The sequence below is a fragment of the Pseudoliparis swirei genome, chromosome 9, assembly GCF_029220125.1.
Source record: "Pseudoliparis swirei isolate HS2019 ecotype Mariana Trench chromosome 9, NWPU_hadal_v1, whole genome shotgun sequence".
Classification (NCBI taxonomy): domain Eukaryota; kingdom Metazoa; phylum Chordata; class Actinopteri; order Perciformes; family Liparidae; genus Pseudoliparis; species Pseudoliparis swirei.
This window is the reverse complement of record NC_079396.1, coordinates 17,747,789-17,771,375: the sequence shown is the minus strand read 5'-3', so window position 1 is coordinate 17,771,375 and position 23,587 is coordinate 17,747,789. Positions and strand designations below refer to the sequence as shown.

Below are 23,587 nucleotides of genomic sequence, written 5' to 3'. Positions count from 1 at the left end.
ACAGATGATTCAACAAGTATTTGCTCGTCCACATATATTAAACAAAAACACACATCGTCGTTAACAGGCAGCATTTGAATAGGATATTTCCATGACATATAGGTCATATAAGATATGTGATGTTTTATGTTGAATTGGAGATGATGTGCCTCAAATGCGTGTGTGTCAATGTGTGAGACGTCAACTGCACAGGCAACTGTTTCCTTTATCTTAAGCCAGAGGAACAGTAGTGAGCAGGTGGGATCAGTTGGCCAGAGAAAGCTGTTGCTCTGCCATCAATAGGCTCTTGTCTCCACCGAGGCATCTGTCCACCTGGGGAGAGGCTGTGCAAGAACACTTGTACATGGAGGAGCAGTGGCAGACGCTTTTCTCAAGTCTGACATGATTATATCAGTTTACATTGGAGAATGACAGGACCATTTTCTTAGAAAAAGTAGAAAGAAATAAAGTATTATAAACTCATTATTAAACAAATAGATGATTGCAGAATATTTGTAAAACTAAAAAGTAATAAGTTTTGTTGTTCAGCAAGCTGTTCGCTTTAGATTTTTTTAAATAAATGAATGGAGCAGAGAATTCAAAGCGAAGCATGTTGAAAGTGTCAACAGCAAAGTATTTGAATAAGCACTTTCAGCACAAAGCAAACACACTCCACGCCCACGAATCCACGCTAATCCACGCAGGGCCGTTGGACTACAATCATTTGAATGAAGAACAAACATCCATGCCGCTTATGCGATTGACATTCAATTTACACAAATACAGGGTTGATCATTTACATAATGTGAAGACAACTGAGTAGAGAAGCACTTCACACATATCAGCTAGCCAGCGACTGAGTGTGTGTCAGCTGAGTTGTTGTGTGATCCACAGGCTGGGCCTTTTATTCAGCTGCTACATAACATGCTCTCATCCGTCTGTCAGTTATATATAATGAGTGTGTGTGTGTGCGTGTGTGTGTGTGTGAATCTAGCTGAGTGTCTGTCTGTCTGCCAGACAAGGTTCTGCTCGGCCACATGGCACTCAGTCTGTCTGAGAAGAGGTCTGTGCGATCTGGAGGTCATTGTGTGAGTGCGTGTTATTTGTGTCTGTGTGTGTGTGTGTGTGTGTGTGTATGTCTTTAAGTGTACGGGCTGTGGGGCTAGCCCTGTCATACCTGCATCTCAGTGGGCCAGCAGGAGTGAACGCACACAGCACACACTTCCACACAAACACCGCAGAGCATGATGACCAGATGCAAGAGAAGAGTAAGAGTCTAAAAACCGATTAATTTTCAGTCCTGTCTGTCTTTCAAATTATTGGATGATGACAGCCCAATCTGACAGTGTGTAACCTGTTCAGCTCAAACCTCACTGCTCCTGTGCAAAATGTGGGGGAGTGAATGAACGGTGCAAATAACACATTTGAAGTGTTTATCGAACCCCATGCAAATCGCCCACAAGCGGGTGATATTAATTGTTAATCACACCATGGGCTGGAACTAATTGTCAGCTATAGGAATAGATAACAGCTGGGTGTCCATCAAGATATTTTCTTTATTACAACATATCAAATTAAAAGAAACAGCTGACAGCGACATGTGTAACATGCTCCTATTATTGCATGGTCTACGTCGAAAAGCTGTCATTGGCAAAACTGTCATTTGCTGGGGAAATTTGGAGCAACAGATTGCTGCAGGAACGAGTTATACAACCGGGATATGGGCACGAAATGTTCCACTTTTGGTTATCTCGTCTAAAAGTCAGTGAGTTATATTTTTAAAAAAGTGTATCTTTTGGTACAATGCCTACAATAGGGTCTGCGGTTAGCACACATACACTATTTAAACATTATGTTCAATAATGTAAAATGTGTAAGTAAATGCCCTATTATTAAGGTTTGAAGCTTTTACGTGTCTTAAAAAAGCCTAATTGAGACTACTGAGCATCATCTCACTGACTTGTCTGCCTTTATCCTCATGATGGTGACGTGAATTCATGCAACCGTAGAGTAGTTTATTTATATTCTAACAAAACGTGAAAGTATAGTAAACGTTTAGCTCAGAGCTTATTTTCTGTAATAATCGTAAACAATTTTAAATCGTCGAGGGAACCAGAGGCACCCTAACTTCAGGGTCGGCCGACAGGGACGCGTCAACTCTGCAGCACTCTACATGTGCTCCATTTAAAAAAAAAAAAAATTTGTTTTCTTTGCTCCTCAAAAGCTCAATAACCCTCCACCTGTCTGCCTGCTGGTCCTAAAGCCTGCGGCAACAGAAAGACGGACCCAGGGGAGAAAGAAAGCCATTGACACGGTGGGACGTCATCAGTCCCTGCTCTGTGTGGCAGCTACGCCACGGACACTCCTGTTAGATTAACCCCCTGTCACCTCAACAAACTCTATTTGTGTGCGTGTGTGTCTCGCCTAGCTTCAGGACAAACAGGTGGCATGCTGTAATGAGCTGCAGACAGGGTCACATCAGCAGCAGACGCTGCAACTGATGACAAACAAGCCCACCAGAAACGCGGCCGGGGAAACAGTCGCTGTGCGCATCTCAAAGTGAAGCCCTCTCAACCCCCCATAAAACCCTCTCCGATCCTTCCCAAAAGAGGCTGACGAAACTTTGTCGTATAACTTTCACAGATGCCCAGCCATGAAAGGGTTACAGTGTGGAGACAGCTGTCAGCAGGGGGGAAGTCAGGGAGGAGTGGGGGGAGCTGGGGGTGTCCCTTATGGAGTGGTGTCTAAAGGCAGACAGACACACATATCCCGCTGTCAGCTGACACAGACTGAAACACACACACATAGGTAGGGGATAATATAGAAGGAGCAGAGCAAGGTAAACAGGAAAGCCAACAAATGAGAACTGAAAAAGGACCAAATAAGACATAACGTGTGTACATCGCTGTGCTTTATATACTGTGTGTGTGTGTGTAAGAGAGAGTGCATTGATGTTTAGACCAGCATGGGCCAGCAGTGGAGGTGAGGGTTGGAGGGAGGGTTGCGGGGGATCACAGCAGCTGTTGCCCAGCACACGCTACAGTCACTCAACACAGCAGGGCTGCACAATGAAGCCCCTTCTCCCACTGTGTTTGCAAGTGTGTGTGTGTGTGTGTGTGTGTGTGTGTCGGCACACATGCACAGCGCCGTAACGGATGTGCAGATTGTTGTTGCTGTGCTTTCAAGGTAGACAAAGAAGCACAGCGCACAATCTGATATCGCCTCCCACTTTCTCTGCCGTCTGAACACATTCATGCATCCACAGCTGACCTGAGTGAGAGGGCCTTGTCGGTGAGAAGTACTGTGCTCTGGTAAATCAATGCTAATACAATTCCTGCTGAAGATGGCCTTAGCGGGGGTTTATTCAACCAGAGAGGCTACAGTGGAGTCGCACACTGGAGCAACCTGGGTGACTGACTGACAGCCGCGGGTTAAAACAACAGCTTCTTCTCTTTCAAAGGCCCATCCTGAATAGGCGTAAGCTACCATGAATATTGGCGAGCCGAGGAGTGTCTTCTCTGTTACTGAAACCTATAGGGATTTGGGCTCTAGTATTAAAGTCCAGCCCTAATGCAAGAGTGTTATGCTTAATGTTTAACCGGATATCTGTGTATTTAAAGTCCCCGTGAAATGAAAGATACACTTTCACACTTTTAATCTCGTGTCCCTGTGGTAATTGTTGTTAAATGCCAACATCTGTTAATCAAATCTATTGTCTTGTTTTATTCTCTCTCTGTGAAACGGTTTCAAATGTTTGATGATTCATCTTGCACTCCAAACATTTGGTGACACTCAGTTATGTAAAATTGCACTTCATCGTTGGATCTTAGTAGCTAACAGAGCAAGGTGGAGAAATGGAAGAAATGTGTTGAGGGATAATTGGGAAAGATTTTTGCTTTGTTTTCCAAAACAACTCGTGCTACTACTGCAACACGGATAGTACAGCGGGCCGCTCATCTGCATGTACTCGCTGCAGTGACACAGGGACGGTTTTCCTTTAATCCCTCCCTCGTTCTCCTTAGAATCGACCAACAGGTGATGGAGGTATGTGCGTGGAGCCAACCGTCCTCTGGAGCTCCGTGTCACGGGTACCTTCAAGCCGGCCCATTTGTAAGCGGTCTAATCAAATGTGAAGGATTTGTTTTAAATCTCTCTTGTGACCGTACAGCACTCAGTTTCCCTGGGGAATCCGTCACTGTTCAGAGCTAAAGAGAGTCTTGTTTACGTTTCACTGGGACTGTAAGAAGACTTTTAAATCCAACCACTTGAGAGCCATATGGGACTACCAACATGAGAAATATCATTGTGTAGCTTTTATGAATAACGGATGTCGCCTCCTCTTGTTGCAGTTTGAAAACAACTTTAACAACAACAAAAACCAGAGAGCTACGGGTGGATATTGCATCATAAACATGCTACTGCCTTCGAGGTAAAAACATACGACGGATGATAAGATTCAAACTGAAATGGTATTTTTGGCCACCTGTGAATAGAGGCTCCCTTTCAGGTCCTCTGTGCTGCTGCTCTGAGACCCAGCCATGCCGACTGTGTCTCTGTGATGGATGGGGGCACAGGGGCACGATATATAAAAAAAAGAAGAAGAAAAACTGAGAAAAAAGAGTAATAAAAGGAGGACAGAGCAGAGTGGAAGCGGCCCATTGTTTTGTGTTCTGATGAGACCCGTGGTCTCTGGTGCCAGATGTGCCTCGCCATGCTGAGCAAGAGAGAAAGCAGCATAAAGGGAAAAAATCCCCCCAATACCACTAATTCAGAGGAAGCTATTTTGCAATTGGTTGCCAAGGCAACAGGTCTGGCTCTGACCTCTTGAACACCCCCACATCCACCACCACTCCCTCCAACCTTCAGCAATGCACGGTAAACAGCTGGCACCTCTGGGACTTCCTGCCACCTACACCTCTTTTTAAACATGTATAGACACACACACACACACACACACACACTGGTGGCTCCCATACACCCTATCCATTTTTAATGAGAGTTAGCCAGGCTACCACGTCACTGGAATGAGGCACATCGATCATGAACACAATACCCATTCCAGCAGAGCGAGACGGGGAAAAAGCATTGGAGGGTTGTATGTGTGTGTCTCTGTGTGTGTGTGTGTGTGTGTGTGTGTTTGAGTGGGCTTAATGACAAAAGGCACAAAAGCAGAGCAAACACTTGCTGCTGAATGACTGAAAAGCAATGAAATCTACATGTGCCCGAGTCTGTTACTCCCACAGTGACCCGGCCACCAATGTTTCCTGTGTCCAGACTAACTCCACGAGGACGGTCAGTCATTAACCTGCTCTAGTAATCCCACTGAGGCTCTTCTTAAGGACATCAGCCACATCTCCCCCCATCTCGTTCTCGCTTTCCCCTCCTCCTTTCTCATCTTCTATTCCTCAATGCACAACATCCTCCCACTATAAGACCCACACAAATCCACTCTGTAGTTATGTGGCAGAGCCATCTCCTCCAGCCTGTTGACATCCACCCACTGGGAGTAGCATTCTCACTCACAACTCAATTTGCATTGAAATCAAGAGCTATCTCCCCCCTCTGACTTTCTTCAACCTGTTTTACAGGAATGACCATTTCTGTTTTTCTTTGTTTGTTTTGCTGTTGTAGACTTAGAGGTCAGGGAGTGGTTCAACCCAGTCATCAATATTCATCCTGAGCAGAGAGGTGAGGGGTTCCGTTGAAGTGTTGTGGCTGGTCAAAGGTTAACCAGGCCACGAGACTCGTACCAACAACCCCCAGCTTGATGAGGGACCGAGTGGGGCATGCATGTGGTTGTTGTGGGTTCGCGGGTGCTGATCCCTCGGAGGCCTTGAGTAGACTTTGCAAAGACACCACAACAGCTGGGAGCTTTGATGACAGCTTAAAACCCACATTCAGCAAATGTGTAAAAGTAATTAATTACAACCACATGTGCACAGACTGGCTGCACATAAACATCTTCCTCATCACTTGCATACAAAAAAAACTATGACATTCATTCCCTGGAGACGTGCTGTTGAAATCTACCGCTGTGTTCCGGCTCGAAGGCATATTGCTTTTAGAAGACGTGTCTTTGTTGTTGTTGTTCTTGTTTCAGATGTCAGAGGCCTCCCTGATGAGTTGTGTGTGGATATACACACTATTGATTTTCCTCCACTGTATAACTTTTATACTTTTATTAAAGAACTGTCTCCAGCACTAATGTAGGATCGGCTCTGAATAAATGGGCGTTAGGATAATTCAATGGAATATACACTACTATTTTCAGAATAACGGCTTTTAAAGTAAAGGAGATGAAAAGCATTTTAAAGAGACTAAACCTTGGAGAGAGAAAATGAAAGGCAAAATAAAATAATACAGATCGCCTCAGCTACAAACAGCCATCTCGCGTACTCCAAAAATGATTTGGTGTGAAAATGGGACCATTTAACCTTTATTGTCACAGCTAGCTCTCTCAGTCCATCTTTTCATGAATTCTATATTCTCTATTCACGCACAAAAAGAGAAGATGCACAGAGAGACACAGGCATGCACACATTCATTTTCTTTATTGGATTTGGCCTGAGCTCCTAGATTTGGGTCAATTGAAAACAGTAACATCACCACAAAGGCTGGGTTTAAAGTCAGAAGGAAGAAGGGGGGGGGGGGGGCAGCTTCCATAATTATCTCTGAATTGATACGAGACTACGGTTCATATCTCGCCATCGCAGTTTAATCAAGCATAACTGCTTTTTCCAAATCCCCATTGCCAAAGAGCACAGGTAGCCCGACACCAAGGCTCCCTCGTCCTCACATTAGGGCGTCACCCCCCTGCTCCCCCTCAGACCCGGACAGGCCTGGTCTCTGGCAGCTCATCAGAAGAACAGTCTGGTAGGAGACAAACTGCCAGGCAGGAAAAGAAAGCGAAGAACAGGTCAGGCGGGTGCCTTCTGACCACAGTTTGAACTCTGAAGCTGACTGGCCGTCAAGTGTCAACGCTCACTGCATAACTGAGAATACAGTTCAGAGCAGTCATTGTTGTGGCGTCTACGGTGGATTTCATGTGGCCAAGACATTAGCGCTTTCTCTCATGTCTTTGGTCTTTTGTCAGTCCTGGTGTTGCTGCTCTGGCTAAAATCCAAGCTTTTCTACTCATTTTTTTGAATATATGGCACTTTCCTGATCGAACATGCCACTGGTCTTAGTATATTTGCAGCTGAACTACTTCTGTATGACAAAGAGTAGCCTAATTTGATTAATATAAAATGATGGCAGATTTTAATTTTCTGGAGTAATGTCTGTGTTGCCCTACACCTCCATTATTCCATCTAACCCACACATCTGTCTATGAAGACCAGTGATACCCTGTATATTGTATCTAAAAAAACAGTAAGGGCATAGGAATCTTTAAAAAGCCACATTTGATCAAAAATACGTACAACCTACAAACAATTTTTAAACACAATATTGACCCTGTCTCTGCTTTAAGTAGGAATAGCCCAAGTCCACCCCCACACTAAACAGCTGTGCAGAAGCACAGATAAAAGGCCCTTCTCCCTTGGACATGCTTTTGGACACAGTTGCACAAACATGGCATTGGATTTCAACATGTGTCCCCTGGACTGATGGCCAACTGTATGGATTAAAGACAAAGTAGCACAATGGGCTATAAGGAAGATGGAGGAGGACGATGGGGCTGCCTGACTTCTAATCTCTGTTTGTGTGTGTGTGTGTGTGTGTGTGTGTGTGTTTAGCTATCACAGACTAGAGGGAGGAGTCACAGGGGGATGTGAGGCAGCAGAGGGAACGAGAGCATAGAAATAATGGAGTGAGAGAATCGACCAGTGAGGAGGATGAAAAATCCAACCAGTCGATACAGCTAGGAGTGTATCAATTATGTATGGCTTCAATCCTCTTTTTGGGCAAAGGAGAGCAGAGGAGTAGGTTAGCCTGAAAAGTAGGGTTTTTTATGTGATTTGATTGTGTGTGTATGTGCTTCACATATATATATATATATATATATATATTATTGCAGCCCACTGAATACCTTGAAGCCAACAGCTTTATAAATGCTCCCAACACTGTTCAATAACTTACATCAAAAATGCTGTTCATAAAAAAAGCAAAGGTGAGACGAGATATCTGAATGTCAGTGTATTTTACTTTGTAATTTCTCAAGCTTAATAACGAGTATTAATAGAACACACTTGCCAACTATTAACCTTACTGTAGAAAAATAAATCACAATCATTTTCTTGTGCATCATGTATTAGCTTCACATAATCTCCAGCACAGCTAATGATAGCTCAACAGACTTTACTCCCTTCCTCTCCACCCTCTTTTAAAATATGTTAAGATGGATGCTGGTGATGGGATGTGAAAGTGCATGGATTTCTCTCTGGCCTTTTCTCATCTTTCTTGTCCTCCCCCTTATGAACCCACTCTTCTGTGCTCCCGTGTTTGCGCCCCTTTGCAGGTTTCCGGTCGAGGTGGCCTCTTTGCTTAGTAATTCAGTCAGGAGAACAGAGGGAGGGAATTACATCCATGCTGCCTGACCACTCTGAGCTCTCAGCCCCCTTCCATCCTGCTTGCTCACTGGCAACTGGTGTAAAGGCCCACAGTGACATTTAAGAGATGGAAACAGGGAGCTGTGGAAGTGTTTGTCGAAGTTTGAGTGTGTGACACAGTCTGGCTTGAATCGGGTTTAACCTTATTTGAAATATCTAAGCTCAACTGGCACTCCTTTTCTTAACACTGTAAATGCCAGTGAGTTGGCACTTTTATTCCATTGTGTAGGTGTTTAAAGCCTTACGATTGTGTTCAAGCTTCAAGATTATCTGGCTGAACAAAACGTGTAAGTATCATAAGCCTGTTTTGGCCACAGAGTTTATTTTCTGCAACAATCCAAAATCCAATGCAATATCCCATTCAGGGAACCCGTTTGATGCTAAACTTCTGATGTTGACCTAAAAAACGTCATCCTAGTAGCCCTATACGCAGCTTCAGTGTCAGGTCTCAGAAAGGTAGCCCCTTCAAAGCTTAATATGACTCAGTAACATAAGCAGTGAGTTGAAAAATCTTTAGTCACTTTTTGCAAAAATGTTGGAGCGGTAACAGAATGGAGGTCAAGAGTGCTTAACCTTCAGTTGAGGGAAATAAATGCATATGCAGTACACTTCACATGACTGAGTTTGTTTCTATAAGTGATATTTACAGACTACACCCTGTTACATATCGTTACACCTACACATAAAAGCTCCCGTAGCTGTCACTCCATATCTCTAGGCCAGTCCATAGCTATATAGGAGTCAAAGTCACGATGTCTGTCTATATACCCGTCTCAGTCATTATTATGTTTACTTATGTCTTCGCTTTTCTGTGTGCATTCAATTTCTCCTTTTATGACAGATTTTATTGGCTGTCAATCTACCTGTCTGAACCCATTTCTCTCCCCACCCGTCTATGTGACATTCTTGTTTTTCTGTCACTTCACTGTACCTCTCCGTCTCTCCGTGCATCTCTGGCCTGGCTGTCTTACAGTGCAACATGTCTGTGTGTCGCTCAGCAGGATCCCAGACTGTCAATGCAGCCAGTAATGAGGTGTATGCTTCAGTCAGCGTGTGAGGAGTTAATAAGGAAGCAGCAGAGGCCATCACACATCAACAGGCATGAGTGTGTGTGTGTGTGTGTGTGTGTGTGTGTGTGAAGGCTAGGAAGCCTCCCTGGCGCACTTACGGATGTCTGTTGACCAATGGGGGTATTGATTTAGAGGGGAAGGCAGAAATAAATGAATTCTGATCCACAAAAGGACTCCACAGTGGATGTCGGGAGCGTGGACGTTTTTGTGTGTGACTGTGTGCATGTGCATGCAACAGTGTGTGTGACTGTGTGCATGCAACAGTGTGTGTGCATGCGTGTGAGGATGTTTGTTCTCTTTGTCTCAGCGTCTCTGCCAGTGTACATGATGTACATACAAATGAAGGGTTTGGTTACACCCCGCTGCTCTGAGGGCTGTCGCTTTTGCATAAGTGTAAGTGTGTGTGTTGGTGTGTGTTTTTGCCTGGATGTATGTTAGTCTCCATACATGAGAAAGAGAGACAGATAGGGAGAAGGGGCACTGGTAACTAGGCTCAGGTGGTGAGGGACATTTCATCTAATCCCACACTGGTTGTGTATTAGTACAATACTAGTGTGTATGTTTGTGCGTGTGTATGTGTGTGTGTGTGTGTGTGTTTGTGTGTCTGTTTGGAAAAATGCATGCCTGCATATATGCACATCTGTGCTGTGCAGGTTTGCATGTGTATCACGCACAAAAAACTCCTCATCTGGACTTCAATGGTGATCCGTGAATGAGAATCTACAAGTAGTACTGAGGCTGAAGGACCCCCTCAGACCCTATAATACAGCCTGTACGATTTAATCTAATTTAATTCTATGAGTAATACACAGAGACGGAGGCAAGAAAATTATTAGATTTTCCTATAAAGAAACTCTGCGGGGTGAAAAGGAGAAAGAAAGCAGTGACTGATCTCCGGTGGTGTGTGTAAGAGTGCCTCTGTGTTTTTGTTTGGCAGAAGAGGGGAAAAAATCAACATAATGAGCCCAAACTGCCTTTGTGTCTCACTCTCTACGCCGTCTCTCTTCTCTCTCCACCCTCTGTCTCTTTCTCCCTCTCAGACAGCTGCTTCTGTGCAGCCAAATTAACCGCTCCCCACTTGTTTTTGGAGTGTGAAATAAATAAGCGTTTTGCCTCTGAGAGAAACAGTGTTTTTTTGTGAACTTTAAACAGCTCTGGATGCTGCCTCAATTCAGAGTGTAGTATAACGATATTTGTCTACCACAAATCTGTTGTGTAGTTTTTCCCCCGTACAACCCCATCCGTCACTCTGTGGCCCTATCTATTACTGCCATGTGATCCTTCTGGCTCCAAATATCCGATTTACAAGTTGGCAAGAAGGGCAATATTTCAACAGGCTGTCGGCAGACGCACTGTTTAAATCACTGGCCTTATCTAGCCTGTGCTCTTTCTAATATTATTCCTCATATATTGCATTAGAGATATGTTATCGCTCCCTGCACATTCATCTTCTTCCTTTAGCCAAATGTGAATATGAATCTGAATAAGTACAATCAGACATAGATAAATGTTTGCCTGTGAGTGTGTGTTTGTGCATCCTTGCACATCCGAGAACAGCTTTGCCCACCATCTTACAGATTGGCAGCAAGGATTTTCTGCAATATGCGTTATGTACAGTATCTATCTACCAAATCGTTAATTTCGTTCCAGAAACACGGACGCAGGCTCATATCATGTCTGCAATGTCCAGATTTGGTCAACATGAACACAATGGTCAACAGAGGACCGCGTGCACACACGTCAGTAAAAGTAGGATACCAGACTCGACATCAGATAACACATTCAAATATGTAGTAACTAACACAAACACTGTACAAAACTGCATCCATCACTAGTGCTCAGGCTGACAGCTTTGTCAGAGTGAGCCGCAGGAGAGAGGAGAATGGCATTGTGGGATTGAGTCCTCCCATCGGACGCTGCACTGACAGTAGAGAAGAAAGGAGATGAAGATAAAAGAAAGGGGGGGGGGAGTGGTGAAAATCAGGGAATGTGTTGCACAACCACAGTGTTCATAGAGAGAGAGAACGGGAGTGATGAAGAAGAAGAAGAAGAAGAAGTTCCCCTTCCTGCTGTAGCCTGTTTGCTACGACTGGCCTTGTGAAGGACAGACAAAGAGCATACTGCAGGCCTGGCAGCTTGACCGCATCACACACGTACGGACAGAAAAGACTTCCCGGGGCTCTGCCAAACTGCAGCAAATGAATCAACACACACAGCTAAAAATGTACAAATGCACGTGAGATGTTTGCGTATGCTCACACATGAAACTCTTATTCGCACATTTTGGAAGGCAGCTGGTGGTGAAGTGAAGTGAGCCGTCAGCCTAAAAAAACAGGAATGGTATGTCTACAGTCAGCCTGAGTCCTCTACATAAACACCTCCACCCCAGTGCTTTCGGCTGGTGTGTGGGCTCAGCTTCAGAAACTACCACGGCGCACTTCACTCGGTGATTGCAGCCCCGTCTCAGCGCTAAGGAGGAAGGCGACCGACAGAATCTAAAAGAGACAGCGAAAGCAGGAGTGACAGAGGCAGGGAGCCTTGAAGACGTGGCCTCCCCCAATTATAGACCAAACATAACCACTCCATTCACTTTACTGTTCTCCTGGCTCCTGACAAACCCATCGTGATTCCTTCAACCAGCACTCGTGTTTCTCCCTGACACTCTCTAGGCTCTAATTAGGCTTGTAAATAATTATTGCAATTAAAGCCTACAATTAGGAGGACTGAAGCACCGCCATTAGTTTCACAATAAATGTCATGAGCATTCTGCATAGGCGCAGGGAGGAAAGAGACAAATGCAGTGTCATTATAGAGGCAGACAGACAGTGAGAGTGAAAGAGACAGAAAGAGAGAAGGGGGTATATGACAGCCGTTGACATACTCACAGCTCTTAATTATAGAGCTGATTATTCTGGCAGGATGGCTCCTGGACTGCTCCTTTGGCTCCCATTCACAAAGTGACAAAGAGTGCATGCAAACAGATACAAATGTGAACTAGGGCTGCAGCTATTGATTATGTTAGTCATCGAGTATTTCACTTGATTCAGCTTTAATTAATGGGATATAAAATGCTTTTTCTTTATTTAGGAGCAATAGAAGATAAGATGGAACAGCTAATCTATCATCATCACTAATCTGTTTTATACATTTACATTACATCTAGCTGACACTTTTATCCAAAGCGACTTACAATAATAAACTGTAGACATAGTATAAGGGGAGCAATTCAGGGTTAGGTGTCTTGCTCAAGGACACATCGACTAGGGCCGTGACGAGTCTTCTTAATGTTGATTTTATTCACATATTATGGAGAATGGAAAGAAAACGCAATATGAATCAGAGAAGTTTGCGGACAGGTTTGCTTCTTAAAATGCTTAGGGGGATGATTGTCTGTCGAGCAATGACCACATCTATCTATCTATCTATCTATGCTCAGTTCTAAAAATGCCTCGCATGAATTCTGCATGGTTCAACCATGTAGCAAAAGTGCAGACTCCATGTAAAAATGAGATCTTTTATTTCAGGGGCTACGTTTGTGGGTCAGCTGGGTAATGGCAAACTCTGGGAGACTGCAGACATACAGAGACAGAGGTGTCAGAGAGTCTCAGGATCATGTATTCTCTGCCTCATTATCTCATATTATGTCAGGGGGACAGTAAGAGCTCTCTGTGGGAGAGATGGAGGCGAGGGTTGGGGTGGGCGGAGACAGTCGTGAGTTTTTAGCTGGTTTTGAGGGGTGAGCACACACACACTAATGAAGGCAAATCCAGACACAAACAAACCCTCATGTGGGTCTTGAAATCCATTCATACTTGACTTGACACTATGGAGTCTATTTGTTGATGTCAAGCTCCACACGGCTCCACAAATACGCTGCGTACAGTGCGTTAGCTCGTATTGACCTTAGCTGATATAGCGGGGGACTTAGGTCTGAAGGTGGGAGATGGGGGATGGATCGATAGGGAAATGGGAGGTAGGAGAGCATTCAGGCAGGGACCAGGGTGCACAGGCTTCTATTAATTAACAGCTTGATGGGGGCTGACAGGACGTGTGTTGCTATCAAATAATGAGGTTAGGATTGGCCAATGGTTCCAGGGCACAAAACCTGATTAACACTAATCCTGGCTTAAGTCAATTAACAATGCTGCTCAGGGACTCATACAAATGAGGTGCCTTTGTTAGGTGGGCAAGCAAAGAGGCTGAAAACAGGACTCGACATTGAAACATGTACAACATGGCTAGGTAATAGCGGAAAGAGGTAAGGATACTCTTATCGGTCATCATGAGAGTGAAATAGCTGACTAGTTGGTGGTCCAGCAGATGAAAGCTATTAAAACATGATACAATGAAGAGGCATCTCTAACTGACCTGCTGAGTGACCTGTTAGGTTTGGTGAACAGAGTCAGTGAACTCTTGAACTTCCCACAGCCCCTGACCTCACAACGCTGAACATTAAAAGATACAAAGTCCACACATTAAACCAAACACATGGGGCATGTACGTCAACATGCAACCACGTAAATCTTACAACACGTCTGATTGAGCCAGGAAATGAGGCACAGGGAATCTTTCATTCAGCAGCTGCAATGTCATACGATACTAATTCTAGGAAGAAATTGAATGATTGTAGTGGGAGATGGGAGTGAGAATATAATCCTTACATTTTCAAAAATATTGATATCGAATACTGATAAAAGAGCAGTCAGATAAGGCTGGAACAAGACAAAAGAAGCGACACATGGAAAGACAGACAACAAATATGTGTTTAAAACAATAAACAAATACTTTTTGTCTCACACAGCAATCTCCTGTGGGTCCAGTGTTTTTTTTGATTGATCCACCACTCCGTTTTCCCACCATTACCCAACTTAGTCGCTCTGTATATTACGTCTTTTCTTGCAGTGGATGTCATACAGACGCTAAAGGAGCTTTGCACATTGGAATGAAACAGCGAGAGGCGCTGCCCGATAATTGTTTTTTGTTGTTTTTTTAGTGAGAGAACAAAACTACTAAAAAGGACTAAAAACATTTATTTAAAGTAAGCTCCCACAAAGTAATAGTAATGTGCGATTTTACTCTATTTGACTCTAACGCTACAAATATGTGCACACACATGAGCTAAAGATATAGGGTGCTTGTCAAGTGGGTGAGCGATGAAAGGACTTTCTTCAGAAAGAAAAGCTCAATGGCATCATCAATAACTTGGGATCTGTGTATTGACAGGAGAATGTATCCTAATTTGTCCAAGTGTCAATATCAAGTGAGGCTGTCAGGGAAGCAGCGAAGAATATAAGCCCAAGGTTCCTAGCTACAGCTCCCCCCCTTCCAACTGCTGAACACCTGGGCAAGGAAGCGACCATGCGATTGATTTGCTGGCCCTCACCCCGTACGGTTGCCAGACTGACCCAGCCGTCGCGCTTACATCCCAGATAAAACATGACAGCCCATCTATCAAGGCCAGTGTCTGCCGTCTGACTGATAGCGGGCTATCCCGGCGATGTGTGTCTGTTGTTGATGCTCGTAAGCTGTGGCCACTGTTACTGTTTCATATTCAGCCTCGATGAGCGAGGAATGGGATGCAGATGTGTGGTCCATATGTCGACACATGGTATCACAGTTTCCTCATTCAGGACGGAGAACCTTTGTTCAAGTCACTCTTCTCATATAAACCCTTTATGGTTACCTGGCAAACATGGCACACCCTGTATAGTCAGTTGTACTATAGACCACCTCATTTTACCCCATTTAAAGGCCAGAACTAGGATAGTTGTCATCATTTATCCCAGTGCGCTGCATTGTGTCGATAAACCGACAACAAAGAGAGTAAATGCTGCTTCAAGGCCTCATGCGGGCCACAGTGTAAGCTATGCTTGTACTGTACATCCGTCCAATAGCTCCCAAAATGCCAGACAGCACACACAAATACGGGACTGTTCACAGTGTTACAAAAAAAAGGTGAAGCCCTTACATTCCCAGGCTTACACAACATAAAAGAAACATGAGAAAGCGCAAATAAATGAAAAGGAGTGGTGGATAATGAATGAGAGACAAAGAAAAAAGATATACGGTACAGTATCTATATTTCTTAACTCCAATACATTTGGTTCGAATCCCAACCACTAATTACACATAGGGAATTTGGGGAATTTGAGATTGAGATGAGTCAGACTTCACATTCAGGGGCAAGAGACACAAATTCAGCCAATGTTTGGGCCTCAATTGTGGGAAAAGACTGCAGAAGGATTGAGAAGAGATCGAAATCTGAACTCTGCACATTGCTCTTTCATCCTCAAAGCTGCCTCTTGATTGTCCTCGGCTCTGTAATGGTGGGTAGTCAAGTTATTGGAACTCTTTGTCCGAGTTTCACTGAAGAACAGATTGGTAAGAAACACAAAGGTAAAGGTCAAAGGTCAAAGCCCTGGTCTTGTTCACTGTCGGCAGCTGCAAGCTAAACAGCCTCCCCTGAGGCCGACACAGGGTCAAGGGCCAGCCAGGCAACACTTGTTGTGGTAGACGGCAGAAACCCCAGCGCTACTCAGCCCTGACGGCAAACTAACCCAACAGTGGAAAAGAAGGAGGGGCTCAGAAGAAGCTCTAATCTTTTGTCCCTGTGCCGTTTTGACTTTGTTTGCCCAACTGCTGTGTCCATTACTTTTGACCCGAACGTTTGCACGATTACTTCCTTCTACAGCACATTATTGTTCCTCTTTTTAGAGATAAGAAAGCAAGCATCTTCTCGAAAGCTCCTAAAGGGAAATGCATGAGGAAAAACACACGACATGCACACGTTTTTCGGTCTTCGAATGAGTGGTCTGGACATGAGCCAGTCCAATCTGCTGGTTGGGTACCGTGTAAACAGTAAACCCGGGAAACAAAAGGCTCTACACACCAACGCTGCTGCTAGTCGCTTTCTTTTTAAAGTCTGCACAGGCTGCAGCACCTCCAGTTCATGGTGGAAGGCCGGGCTACAAGCCATCATGTGTTCCATAGCCATTAACACATAAAACTAGAGTGTCATACACACCACGGTCCTGCATAATGATGAGCCAGTCGAGTGTCAGATAATCTAAGCCTGGACGAGGTGTGAATGAATCCTATTTCCTCTCGACTTGATAACCACTGAACCCATTTCCTCCTAATCTAACCACAGCATCCAAACAAAGGTTCAGCGGGATAAGGAGAAGGAGGGCGGAGAACCAAAAAACTCTCGTGGAAAAGAGGTAGGGGGTTATTGAATGGAGAACAGGTTGAGGAAAAGCCTCATACAAAAAAAGAAGAAAAAAAGAATCCATGCATGGATTTCAAATTTCACAGCTGAGCACCTGGAAGAAATTGCCAGGCTTGAGAAAAAAAAGACTTCTTTTCTTTCCTGATAATCTGTGAGCTGTAATGTTGCCGTTCCATACATGGAGCTGGGTAAGGGAGGAAGGGTGGCGTACGAGGACCGGAAGCCGAGGGGGTTTAATATTTGCTAAAGAGCCAAGGGTGTATTGGAGAGTGACAGCAGCACATGGCTGAACGCCTCCATAGGGGGAGGACTGTGTGTCTGTCCATGAAAGACGAGTCTGTTTTACAAGCCAGCTCAGTATCCCTCAGTTGGTCATACTAGCACGAATTTCACACTCATCCTTAGAAAGAGCTGGCAATTAGACGGCCACCGTTTCACTAGGAACACTATCAAGTTTGTTCAGGTCTATTATGTACTTGTGTGCCACAGTCATACAATATTACAAAAACTATTTAGCTCAATTACAAAGTCAACAGCTGCTTCTTTTCTTTCAGACATAATTAAGACATGATAAAAGCATAACCATTACATCTTTTTGTGTGTGTGTTATTTTATGTGCTTTATTCTTTTCCTTATGAAGGTGTTTTCAAAAATCTTTTCAGGCAGCACCAAGGACACGCCACAGGTTTCACTTCAAAACCCTTTCAGATGTTAAATCTTGATTGTTGCTCATGAATAATACATTATAGCCTGGGCTCTGCGTACTGGCCGCTGACCAAAGCAACCAACATAATGCAGTCACTGATTCTCAACCGTGTGTGATGAGTGCTCTCTCTGGGTGCCAGCGGCCACAGCGGCAGAATACACCACAAAGGGAATGAAAAGGTCTCATGAAATGTTTTGATAATCCAGGCCCCAAAAGACCCCATTCGGAACTAGGGTAGTTGTCGTCATTTATCCCAGTGCGCTGCATTGTGTCGATAAACCGACAACAAAGAGAGTAAATGCTGCTTCAAGGCCTCATGCGGGCCACAGTGTAAGCTATGCTTGTACTGTGCATCCGTCCAATGGCTCCCAAAATGACAGACAGCACACACAAATACGGGACTGATTGCAGTGTTAAAAGAAACAGGTGAAGCCTTTGCATTCCCAGGCTTACACTTCTTAAAAGAAAAATGATAAAGCGCAAATTGAAAAAAAGGAGTGGTGGATAATGAATGAGGGACAAAGAAAAAGACACAGGCTCCAGTTGGTGGGGACTAAGCCAGGCCAAACACTCACTGAATTTGCATGAGCTGGCAAAAGCACCAGTGGTTTAGCTCTCCTCCAGCTGCCATTCACACATGGATACTCGTTCTACCTGTTTGATAGAGCCTACACTGGGATTGTTATGGCTTCAGAGTATTGCTGTAGGCACAGTGTTTCTGGTTGTATGTAAAGTGTGGCTTATAGATAAGGGTTAAAGCCCACCTGTGCAACATGTAAAACATATATATATATATATATATATATATATATAGCACGTACACATGCACGCTTGGCTACAGCAGTCGTATTCACTTTGAAATCCACAGCGTTGGATGCAATATTAACTGCAGTGAGGGGTTTCAAGAGTGTAAAACATTTCAGGGGGCATTTCATATAACGCAGACGAAGAGAAAAAAACAGAAGAAGAGGAGCAGGGTAAAAGTCGAGGAGGCAGCTCAGCTGAATCTCCCAAAAAAGCTTTGACCTTTTTCTTTCCATCACTTCGTTTGCCTCTGGCGTCGCTTCTCAGCAAAGTACCGAAATCGCTGGATGATTGGTCTAAATATAGACGCAGTCACACACAGACACACGCAACAAGACTCAAACATGTGATCTGGCAGAAATCCATACAATGGATCTGCAGAATCACAGGATGCACAAAGCTGGAAGGCACAAAGCGCTAAGTGTGAGTCCGATGAAGATGACAGGCATGTTTTTGAGGTTTTTCAATTGAGGCACCAAGGTGGATACACACCGATGAAGATCGTGAGATGAAAACCTGCTGTTATGTGTTTTAGGACTGTCAGTGAAAATACAGTAATCTATAGGAAGGCACACACACACACACACACACACACACACACAGTTGTACTGCTTCCTTAGAAGAGAAAGTCAGTGAGCCAGGTCTTTTCATCAGTTCCAGTGCGCTGCGTCGCATTGGGTCAATCTCACCACATCATTAATATGGTGGATGCTTTTGTCATTGTATCTACAAAACAAAAGCACGACGCAACACCGCAGCACCGTGGATCAAATGTGAAACAGGGAGCTATGAAATATATTTGGGGGAGGAAGTGAATGATTGGTACTGAATGATTGGTGTCTGGTGTGGGCGTGTGAGAAAGAAACAAATGAGAATGAGAGACAGAGAGAGCGAAAGAGAGAGAGAGAGAGCAGAATGTTCTTTCACACACTGATAGAGAGCTTGGGGTGGGCAGTGAATATGTAAGAGACTAAAGAATATATGTAAATATATATATATATATATATATATATATATTAGAGATGCACCGATCAGGTTTTTTGTGCCGATCACCGATCCCTGAAATCAGTATCTGCCGATCACCGATAATACCGATCACCGATCACCGATCACTGAAATCAGTACCTGCCGATCTGATAATACCGATCACCGATCACGGTGTCGATTGAAGCATTCTATTTATTGTGTAGCATTATTGCATAGGACTATGAGGAAATACATATTTAAAGCACCTCAAACATTAAAGAAATTACAGATTTCTTTAAACATTTAGGACTTTTACTTTGAAAAATGTCCTAATTGATACATTAAAATTGTTTGATTGCTATTGTAGGGGATTTCAGATATGTATGGAATACATCTGCATGATTCATTTCCTGGAACTCTTGGGGAAATCTATTTACAGGACTTTTTTTAACGTACAAAAGTCTGACTTATTTTTATAAACTCTTCCTTGGTACAGTAAAAATGTTTTAATGTTAGCATAATTTAAGCTAAATCTCAGAAACGATCTATAAAGATACAAAATCAGTTCATTGTTTACTTTTATATGCTAGTGAATGATTTGTCGACATCTTATTTTGATAAACGGATGTTGTTTCACGTGGTTCTTTCCGCTAACTTTTCAAAACCGGATGTTGTCACTTAAATCCTTCCGCTAACTTTATCAAAACCCTCGCGCGCTCCCGATCGAATGCGTTTACCGTGAACATCAGTCTTTAGGGGCTCAGACAAATGAGAGTCGGCTGAGTTGACCCAGAGATTCAACTCGGGGGACGGGGACGCCGCTCGGTGGTGAGGATCCCCTCGTGGACCTCTCACTCTGCGGCCCTCGCCGGGCGCATTTTCTCCGTTGCGGTGCGCGGCGATTAAAACGTCTCTGATAGTTTTTCTCGCAGATGTTACGTCATCTGATCGGCCGTTTTGATCGGTGTCAATGGGAATATCGGCCGATATGGATCGGCGCCGATCAGATCGGTGCATCCCTAATATATATATATATATATGCAGGTGAGAGAATAAGGCGAGATGAAAAGCCTCTGAAAGCCTCATGGAGATACCATTTGAATACTGAATGGGAGGCTGGTGCTCGTGTGCGTCTGTAATTATAGTTTTCTTTTTTGTGTGAGTCTACATGTGATTGTAAGAGCCAGTGCATTGTGTCTGCACCTATGCAAATGAAATCAGAGGGAGCATGTGCTTTGTGTGCATCTCCGTGGGTGCCCGTCTGCATGTTTGTGTTTACAAAGGCCTCGCACATCCCACGACTCCCAGCTTCGCCACAACACACACAGACAGGTGTGAGGACTGGAGAGAGCGAGAGCCCAGATTGTGGAGCATGGCCTCGCTGAGCAAATATCACTCTCGCTCTCCCAATTTTTCCCAATTTCTCTCTCCCTCACTCACTCTCCTGTCTCTCTTGGTCTCTCTGTATGCTCTCTTTCCCACTGTGCCAGACATAGAGGGTCTCTTTGTTATTCAGAGTCGGAAACACAAACCGGAGCCAAATCAGCCCTGCTTTCTGTTGGATATCATCCCTCTCTTTGTTCTAACCGTCTCCCTCCACCATGCGTTCGGCCTCAGACGACATCCTCCAGGCACATGGGAACAAGCACAGCTCAGACAAGACGGTTCTCGTGATGTCATGTGTGTCTGACTCCAAGTGTAGCTCGAGGTGACATTTAGGCCAACCATGAGATATAGATCACTGATTGTTCGTAATACTGTTATCCTTAACTCACCCCGAGTAGAAAGAGGTTATCAGACAGAATACATATACTGTTATGCATTATGTGTGGTTCTATCTAGACACATTTATACTAAATCTGTATAGTTTCTGTTGAATGTGCCCAATTTCTGAAAGAAAGTTTAAATGCATGTGGCCAACAAAAATCCCAATTTGCGTGATTATTGAGTTGTATCCTGGAACACGCAAGGCAACATCCCCAACATAGTTGAGAGTAAGTGTGTATGTGTGGTTGTGTGTAGTTATGCCCGCGCGTGTGTGTGTGTGTGTGTGTGTGAGTGAGTGAGTGTCTGTTTCAATCCTTCCCAACCCTCAGAGAGCAAGAAAGAGGAGTCTAATAATATTCACCAACATCACTTCTCATTCAGATGACTAGCAGTTATGAGCTCAACATCAAACGCTTGTTTCATCTGCGGAATAAGTGTGAATAAAGGATTTAGTAAAAATGGGAAACAAACTTTAGACTCGGTACAACCTCAAAGTCATGCCCTGCTGCAGAGTTATTGTCGTACTGTCCGTGTGCGTGTGTTGTGTTTGTGCGTGGATGTAGAGGATGTGACTACTAAATGTTAAGAAACGAGAAATTTGATATTTGAAATAACTTTGACGACTTGTTCAGATATCCGTCCTAAATCTCAGCCGTAGCCAAATGAAGGTTGAAGTATGAGGCTCTTACTGGTGCTAGGATTGAATTTGACGATGATATATGTATATTCTCACAGCAGGAAAGTTTCTGAATTAAAAACCCCACAAACAAATCACAGCACAGCTGTGCTCGTCACAGACGCTAAGGGGGAAAAAAAGCTGTAGATTATCATATGACACCGTTGCCTAAATAACTTCTTTACACCACATCTGTCCACCGCAGATCCTAACCTGCAGGCTCCAGCCAGCCAGTTGTTGAGTGTGTTAAATGCAGAGATAAGAAGAGAGAACTGCAATCTATCACCCGGCGCTGACAGCCTTGCACGTCGTCTGTCTCTCGGGCTGCTGCGCCGCCGCGCTCCCCTGCAGCTGCTCCTCCTCTCCGCTCCTCTCCTTCTGTCACTTCTCCTCTTCTGTTCACCTTTTTTCTATCCCTGCATGTCTTCCTCTCCTCACCCCTACTCTGTCCTTGTGTCCTCTTCCATCCTCGCCTGCCTTTTGCCTACTTAGTATGTCAGCGGCATCGATGGCTATCAGCTGCTTCCCGCCTGCACCGCAATGCTGTGTCACTTCATTAGAAGTGTGATAGGATGACCTTGCACTCTGTCTCTCTTTTTTGCTTAGTGTCTTTCTTTACTCTGAGTCGTATACTACTCCAGCTGTCCCTCTTTCCCTCATCACTCTTCCTTTCATACTCTGCCTCAGCGAGCCAGCCGGCAAGTGCCCTTCATCTCTCTACCTCTCTCTCTCCCTCTCTCTCTCTCTCATTCTACCTTGTCTTTTCCTTGTCTCTCTGTTTCTTTCTTTCTCCCTGCCCTCATTGTTCTTCTTTATTATCAAATGCTGTCATAATGTCCCCCGCTGTGCCACCCAGGTTATTTATAGCTAACAGCGGGTGGTGATGCTCATGATGCTGAGAGGTGGGCCATCCTGGGCCCTGCACACACACATTCACACACTTTTCCTGACATTTAAACATATGCATGCATGTGTACACACACACACACACACACACACCTATACACACAAACTTAAACCCTCCATTCTCTCGCAGGGCACTAAGTGAACAGAGGTTTGCATGCGTGCGTCTTTCCAACACCTACCTGTCTCTCAGACATGACGTAGAGGTAGTTGCGGTCGAGGGAGAAAGCCATATCTCGCAGGACAGGGCTGCCGTTCTTGATGACCATTATCGTCTCATACTGGACACCACCGTGAGGCGGTCCGTCGACGCGAATCTGAAAAACACAGAACGGAAAAGGGTATTTATATCAGTATGACAGCAAAAGAGACGAAGAATGATTGAGAGGGATGTCAGACGAAGGTCAAGTACAACTTGCAAGACAATCTATTATTATCATTTAGCAACTTGGGAATTGGAGGAGATGGACTGTTTGGATAGTGAAAGATGTTGGAGAGAAAATTAATTGAAAATGAAATACTTTCTTTTCAACTCTTTCTTTCATGGTATGAAGTAAATGTCAGCCCCCTGAGATTCCATATACAACAACTGTAAAACTGTAAATTATGAGCTCACATTGTTTGACCTTTGTGATACCTGAGCTCGGTTTTCCTTTCCTCTTTCTCCAGAAGATTAATGTATTCCCTCTGTAAAGGCTTGAAGAGGCCAAGACCACCTAACTTCAAAAACATTGGAAACGCCTTCTTATGACTTATTCAAGGTGCAAGATCCTCCAGACACAAATGGGCCCCGTGTTTGTCTTTATTCACAAGATGCTTGTTGAACAAACACATATCCATGACAGTAAATCTTGAGGGGCAGCATGGGTTTAGTGATGCTGGGCGTGAGAGATGTCTCTGTGATGTCACATGTCACAAGGCCCTCCTCCACCCATGAAA

At 44.2% G+C, this 23,587-nt stretch overlaps 1 protein-coding gene across 5 annotated transcripts in view; it reads right to left on the bottom strand.

Moving 5' to 3' along the window:
- Positions 1-23,587, bottom strand: part of plxna2 (plexin A2) — a 181,379-nt gene that overhangs the window by 83,978 nt on the left and 73,814 nt on the right. For all 5 annotated transcript variants that reach the window (XM_056422503.1, XM_056422504.1, XM_056422506.1 and 2 more), the window contains exon 4: positions 22,831-22,965. In XM_056422503.1, the coding sequence (XP_056278478.1) occupies positions 22,831-22,965 (135 nt within the window). The remainder of the gene's footprint in view (positions 1-22,830; positions 22,966-23,587) is intronic.